Source organism: Melanaphis sacchari, unplaced genomic scaffold (genome assembly GCF_002803265.2).
Source record: "Melanaphis sacchari strain LSU unplaced genomic scaffold, SCAv2.0 Contig87_pilon_pilon, whole genome shotgun sequence".
NCBI lineage: Eukaryota > Metazoa > Arthropoda > Insecta > Hemiptera > Aphididae > Melanaphis > Melanaphis sacchari.
This window is the reverse complement of record NW_020271618.1, coordinates 222602-230537: the sequence shown is the minus strand read 5'-3', so window position 1 is coordinate 230537 and position 7936 is coordinate 222602. Positions and strand designations below refer to the sequence as shown.

Below are 7936 nucleotides of genomic sequence, written 5' to 3'. Positions count from 1 at the left end.
TCAATTGGTAACAATAAAATACAATGCAACAAAAAATTTAACTTTTATAATATTCAATTTTTGTATCAACAGTCGTTTAAAAATAAAATTGTACTATATGTTTGTAAATAATCACGTTTGCATATAATTTGCAAAATTCAGCATTCTTTACATCAGACTTTGAGTAAAAATTAGGTTTATTCACATATAATAATTTAGAAAAATACAGTTCTTCTCAAATTATCTTGGTTATTAAATATAATTTTACACTTAACTAAAAACAATTTATTTTTTTTTTTATAACCAAAGAGTAATATGTTTTAGTATATAATATAAACTATTATCATTAAAACTGTTATAAAAGATAAGGTAAAATATTCAATGGTTATCATACATTATTAACTAAACTTGGTGTTGACATATTTGGAAAATTAAATGACTAGACTCAATAATAATATAGCTATATAAATGGCACAAAATTATACTAGGTATAGTTTAATATTACTAAGATATTTGATCTAGGCTATTTAAAATTTTCATTAAGATTACATAACATAAGGCGACACTATTAACATTCTGATATTTATTTGATTGATTGCCAAATAAGATAACATATGGCATCTCCAACAGTTTCTACTAGTGCAGCTATCTCATCAGATCCACTTACATTTCTTCTAAAAACTATATTTACTAATGAATCAGTCGAGGAAACAAGTTTCTCTGTTGAATCGATTCCATTATCAATTATTACAAATGCATCAAATTCATCAAATTCTGTTAGATTTGGTAAGACTACTATGTATTGATGTTCTGATTTATTACTACTATAAATACGACACTGTGGTGGTAATGTGGAAGTCGTCTCCAGTAATAATGTCGATTGTCCAGAGATCATTTTGTGTAACGAAGTAAACCATTGTGGTTGTTTATGAAGTAGCTTTAATATATGACGGTAGTTAATGTCATATTCGCATAGTGGTTTTACAAAAACAGCTGTATGCACTAGTTCTTCTAGTTGATTAAATGTAACGTCAATAATCCCAAGTTTCTAAACAAAAAAAATACAAATTTGATTTTAATTCATTTATAATAATAGATAAGTTATTTGATTTATTATTCACCTGTTGATCGATTGGTACACCAAATAATTTCCATAGTAAATGTATACGACAACGATTAGCTGCTGTATCCACAGTATGTGCGACCAATTCTGCTGCTTTTTTCTCATAGAATTTTATAAGGTTTCTTTTCTTAATAGTTTGTTGATGATGTTCATTCAAATCATCATAAACAAATTCATTATTTTTTTTACATTTTTTCTTAAAATACGGTAAATGATTTGGTGGTAATTGAGACCAATTTTGAAAGGTATTGTTTTCATCCAAACTTCCACCACAAATAGCTGACTCAGATGTTAAAGAATTACCAACACTATTACTAGGTACACTAGCAGACAATAATTGGTCATTAGGTTGATTAAATCTACGATCAGGTGGACGAACAGGTGTGCTTTTTCTTTGTTGCATATTGCAGATGGTTTTAAGAGAAGCAGTTTTTTGTCTAGTAAAAAAAATAAATAAATACAGAGTAAAAAACGTGCACACTTAAATATATAATATTGTATCAGTGGAAAAGTGTAAATCTTAAATTATAGAAATAACAAATTGAATTAATTAACATTGCCAAGAAATTACATGAAATTAACCCATAAGAAAATTGTTTAAGTATAGAATATGAATGTTATAACTTAATCAAATGACCTATAATATGTTCAGACACATGGCGCCAAAACAAATTATTCCACTAATCTATTATTTTAAGAAAAAGTATAAAATAAATAGTAAGCGCTATACATTTCAATATAATGTTTTTTTGTTAACTTGTTTCTTTTTTTTTTTAACAGTAGTATAATTACAAAGTAGGCTGACTAAGTCATAATTTTTTTATCTTATGTAAACATAAATTTATCAAATACATCAGATATGTTCAAGGTTCATAGATAATATTATCTAAAGAATCTAACAAAACATAGATAAATGTATTCTACTTTTAAAATTAAGTTTTATTTTATGTTCATAATTCTATTTTTAAATAGTAATTCAAGTCTGCTTTAGCTTAAAATAAATTTTACTATTAATTTAACAATATTAGTATATTAAAATTAGTCAATAATGTAATAATTTATTTTTTTTCTAAGTATTTTTGATATAAGCCATATTATAAAATATATAACAGTCAAAAAAAAAAAAAAAAATTTAAAAATTTAAAAAATTTCTCTCCTCGTATGATAAGCCAAATCTAAGTAGAACCAAATGTTTAGAACAAAATGGGCATACCCAAATATTTTGTTTGACACGCCACTATTATTAATTTTAGTTAGTTAGTTTTTACTAATGTAGAATTTAGTAATATGACAATAGAAATAATAAAACAAAGTTATTTCATAGGGTTGGTTCAACTAATATTAGTACATAACATTTGAAAAAGTCTATCCACTATCATAGATTTAGATAACTTTGATTCAAAAATAATTATTTTAATGTCAGTACCAAAAAAAAAAAAAAAATTAATTCTGTTATTCAGCAGACAATTTTTTTATAACTTGACTTTAAAATATTACAATATTCTAAAATATTTAATGCAATAAAATAAAACTTTTTCTGAGGTTATAAGTTGTTTTGGCACAATGTGTTCATATATTCACTGCTGCATAGACGACTTCAAAAATGAACAATACTATACACATTATACACTTTACCACTTATATACATAAAAATAATCATTAAACATACTTTTTCAGATTATAATTTTCATTATTTGTCAATAACACATAATATGATAGAGTTATTTCATTACTAGTGTCCAATAATAATTGTTTTACTGATGACAATGTCATAACAAGTGTTGCATCAAATAAACCACATACTTCATACTGATTATCAGTAAAAAATTCATCTGATTCCATTTCCAGTTTACGAGCATTTGAATTATTTTTCAATTCTTGTCTTCGTTGTATATCACTACCAGCCATATGATGAACAAGAATATAATCCTATAGTAAATGTGTATTATTTAAGTGTTAATATTAACTTAAAACAATTAATTTGTAGTTCTTACAGTCAAATCATTTCCAAAAATATGCTGAGAATCTAGAAATTCATGATCTTCAAAATCATCAAACAGAGATGCTCCATCATCATCTTCAGTTAATGAGCTATCACCAATTTTTAAAACAGCCATTCCTTCACAATCTTCCGAACAGTTTTCAACTAAATATTCGTATAGCTGGAGGCCAGTAACAGGTATTTCACTGCGCTTGATGACACCTACAAATAAAATAAAATAATTTAACAACTAAATTAATATACATTTGAAATATTAATAGTAATACAATACCTGCTAGTACTAAGCAACTAGAATATAATGGTGGTAATGTGTAATATTTCAAAAAATCATCTAGAAATCCAGCAATAACGTTTTTTTTATTGCTATTTCCCGTTTTATTAGCACTATTTTGTATAGAGTTTTTATGATCCAACAACATTAATATATCACAACCGTAATTACATCTTTTTCCAGCCTTCTGTTTTTCTACTAATTTACTAAGTCTATCTGATAGTATTCGTACATGAAAGTCGTATGTAAATGAATGTAAGTGCATATTCTGAATAATATTTTCAGATTGTTCAAGAAGACAATACTAAAGAAAAATAAATTATAAAATTAATATTTTTAATATAAGCAAGACTGAATATAAATGTAAATAGCACAAACATATATATTTATTCTAAAATATACTGAAGATTGATAATTATTTACAAATTTTTACCGATTTGCATTTATCTTTGTAATTCTCAACAAGATTTGTAATTCGTGCTCTTTCAATACAACTAAGCTTGATGTAATAAAATGGCTGGCACACTCCAATTTCTATTAAAAGTAATCCACCAGAAGCTCCAGGTATAGTTTTTTTGTAATAACGAGTTATGGATTTAGTACAATCCAGATCCATTATCATACTAAAGTATAAACAAAATCAATTATTTTAACTATATTAGTTTTTTTTAACAGATTAACTCACCCATCACTATATACACGGGATTTACCAATTTGAATCGGTTGAAAACCACTAAAAAGAGGATCAGTCTCAATATATTGAGCATAAGCAACTGTCAACCTTGCACATAATCGTTTATGCCATTGTGGAACATGTGAAGAAGCTAAACTTCTTAATTTAGATGCATCCACTAAATGATCTCGGGTAGCAGCTGATTCTAACCGCCACCTATTAAAACAAAATTATTTATTAAAATCATTAATAATACATAATTTAAAATAACATTGGTAGGTGTTTTTATTTACCAAGGTAAAAATAACAATGGTGTTAAGCAATAATGAATTAATCTACTATGTTGATAAAAAGTCCGAAAAGCTTCTTTGCTAACAACTGCATCCACTTGAATCCACATGTCATATAACAATTTTTGATACATTTCTAAAACAATGGACACAAAGTATACATCAATTATGAGATTTTTAGAGATTGAATTTTTCTAACTATTATTAAAAAATGAAATAAACAATATTAAAATAAAAATTGCTTGAAAAAAATATAATTTAAAAATAAATGAACTTTAATCATTGTAAAAAAAAATATTTGTTTTAAAATAATATAATTTTTATTTACTAAATTATATTTTTAGAATTCCATTTTACATTTCTTGTAATAATCATTGAAATATGAAAAATGATATTTTTATGATAAAAATTATAAGTTAAAAAACTTGTAGATGTACAATTAATATCATTCATAATTCAACAACATCTATAGTTTCAAATTATATTTTAACAATTTATAATTAATTATAAATGAGTTTGATTTATTAAATAATTATTTTATATTAACTTAATAATACATAGTTTAAGATTTGTTAAGTTAAGGTAAATCATGTAAATAATATTTTAAGCCATCATGCTAGTTTAAATTTCAAAAATAAAAACCATTGATAAATTAAGTATATGAATCTTACCAGTGCGACGCCTTTGTTTATTATTTTTCACCAATCGCTCAATATATGAATCCAAAATATCTTTTTTATACTTTAAAGGTTTATTTTTTTTATCTTCTGTATCATTATCAAGTGGTTTGGAACCACGATTATTTATCCGAAAGTTTTTTTCAACAAATATTTTCTCAAAAGATTCATGTTCTCCTACAACAGCAGCATAATTCTTGTAATCCAATAATAAATCTAGGTTAGTATTTATTTTTGATGATTGGCTTTTAATTTGAGTATTTCCAAATTGGCCATATAATTTTGAATTTCTTAATCCAATCATGTGATATATAGATGACATGAAAGCAATGTTTCTCCATTCTAACCAGCGACTCAAACGTTGAATAGCAATAGGCTGATCTTCATTTTTGTGGCAACTATATGATAATGCATGAACTGACTGACCAGATATAGCTAACAAAAATAATTTACTAATTTTTTCACAAGTATTAACTTTTTGTGGTTTTGGATATTTATTAGTATCAGATGATACTGCGTTTTGTAATACATCTTCATCTTTATCATTGTTTAAAGTCACTGGTTGGTCATCGGTTGTTAAAGTTTCATTATTATCTGTAAAATATAAATTATTATAAATCAAAAAAATATGTTATAGAATTTTAATTTTTATTGGGAACAATACATAAACCATATTAAGTTAATTATTAAAAAATATATCACTATGATACTATAACATTCAATGAAATATTCCTTGAATAATAATTATAATTATAACAAATTAGCATGAATAACTATTTACCTTCAACAGTTTTTTTGTTTTCATGATTTTCTGGCACAACAAAACTATTATCTGCATCTGAATCACTATGTTCATTACTTATATTTAAATGTTGTTGTCGTTTACGTTTTTGTTTATTCTTGATAGAAGTTACAGATACAACTATTAAGATACATGCAGCAGAAGGTGGACATATGATTGAATCAGTATCCGGTACTTGCCATTCATAAAACATTAAATTATTCAAAGAAGAATCATGTTTTTTTTGCAGTTGCAAAGGGTCAGCTGAATCACTTATTACATTGTTATTAACACAATCAACTGGTGTCTCGCCATATTTTAAACGTGGAACGTAAAAGTAACGAACAGAAATAGGCAAATTATTTGATGATGATGATAACCAAGACCAAGATAAATGTGTCTTAAATTCTCGAAGTACATGACTTATATGTATCCTTAAATAAAAAAAAAAAAAGAGAAAAGATTTTAATATTATTAAAAAAATAAATGTAAAGATACATAGAATGTTTATTACAAGAAATACATTTGAATAAATTGTATTACATTTTTTATAGTTCAATGTATAATATATAGTTTTAGTTTTGGGTACTATTGTATACTAAATATAAACTACAAACTGATTATGAACTATAAAATATACATCTAAAGAGTTTTATAAATGATTTTGTAATTTTATAATTATTTATAAAAATCATACATAAATTAAGGTTTAATTTTGATTCAATATTTAATCAGAACATCAAAAATTAGTTAAGCAAGTTTGACATAACATTCAAGGAAAAAAAGAAATTACATTATTCCAATAGTCATTAAACCAAAGTAATTTATGTAAGATTTGTTTATGTAGAAAATTCAAAAATAAATGATGTTTTGGCAATGATATATATTTTTTTTTTTAAATATTATTAGTATTAAAAATATAAAATGTACAAGAAATATATATATTTATTTCAAGTGACATAAATATGCGCAAACAAGAGTATTTGTTAACTATGAAACAGTTACTGAAAATATTATTTTAAGTTAAGTAACAATTTGTTTGTTTTTTAAATATACTATAACTTTAGGGGTTAGATTAGGTTATAGTCCAAGGCATTTTTATTAATGTTTTTTATTATTAATTAAATGAGAATAAGAAAAAATAAAAAGAAAAGATACTTGATATTATTCAATCATTATTTTTCTAATGAAAACGAGTAGATAACTTAAGTTATTCAAAAATCTAGTATGATTATTTACTCGATAAGCGTTCTAAAATAAATTGTAACTTACAAAAACAAACTAAATAATTCCAAAAAAGAATACCTTAACCAATTTCGCACATGTCAAATAATGACAATTGTAGACGTATGGACTCTTATTTTCCTGTCTACTTGTCTCTAACACGTGTAGTGGGAACAATGAAGATTTTCAAGAAAATTTGAAAACGTATTTAAGCATTTAACTACTAGTAGCTTTTAACTACTAGCTATATACTAACTCAAAGTCAGAGTATAATAGGAAATGGGACATTTTTAAGGTCTATCAAACACGTTATTCCTAGAACTTAATTTTGAACTGATATAATAAAATATTTTCCTTGATAGCGATTTTCGTTGGTGGTACTAACATATTACTACTAAGATAATAAATAATTTATAATTGTCATACTTTGTAAAACGGTCATTTGATATTTAATCAAAAAGTGATAAAAATATACTATATATTATTATGTTGTTGTAAGGTAGGACTGTTCTATAATGAGAATTGTGAGTTGCCACCTGGTATACTCACTTTTGAAACAGTTTGATATGTATAACGTCTGCACATACGAGTATAAAATATACTTACCGACATAATATTTTAGAATGGTATGCCAACGGAACCGATTTGCGTGCTCCAAACGCTATCCATTTTGCTAAAAATTGAATGCATAATGGATTCACATATATTTCTGATGGCTGTTCAATTATAAGAGGCTGTTCCCACAAAAATCGTTCAATATAAATATCCCATAAAGAGTAAGTTACGGTGGAAGTTAGTTTTTGTTGAAGAACTTCCATGTTATCTCGACCACGCCACCACACAAACAATTTAACTAAACATAATAGTTATTAATTACTTCAAATAAATATAAATATTGAACAAAATTTAAATATCT

General features: G+C 24.9%; 1 protein-coding gene across 1 annotated transcript in view; it reads right to left on the bottom strand.

Annotated features, from left to right (window-relative positions):
- Positions 1-339: 339 nt before the first annotated feature.
- Positions 340-7936, bottom strand: part of LOC112602390 — a gene marked incomplete at its 5' end in the record, with an annotated part of 37258 nt that continues 29661 nt past the window's right edge. The window contains 11 exon segments of the mRNA XM_025350446.1: positions 340-1027; positions 1101-1539; positions 2772-3031; positions 3097-3305; positions 3376-3679; positions 3809-3998; positions 4061-4264; positions 4342-4474; positions 5010-5609; positions 5797-6230; positions 7627-7873. Coding sequence (XP_025206231.1) covers positions 563-1027; positions 1101-1539; positions 2772-3031; positions 3097-3305; positions 3376-3679; positions 3809-3998; positions 4061-4264; positions 4342-4474; positions 5010-5609; positions 5797-6230; positions 7627-7873 — 3485 coding nt within the window.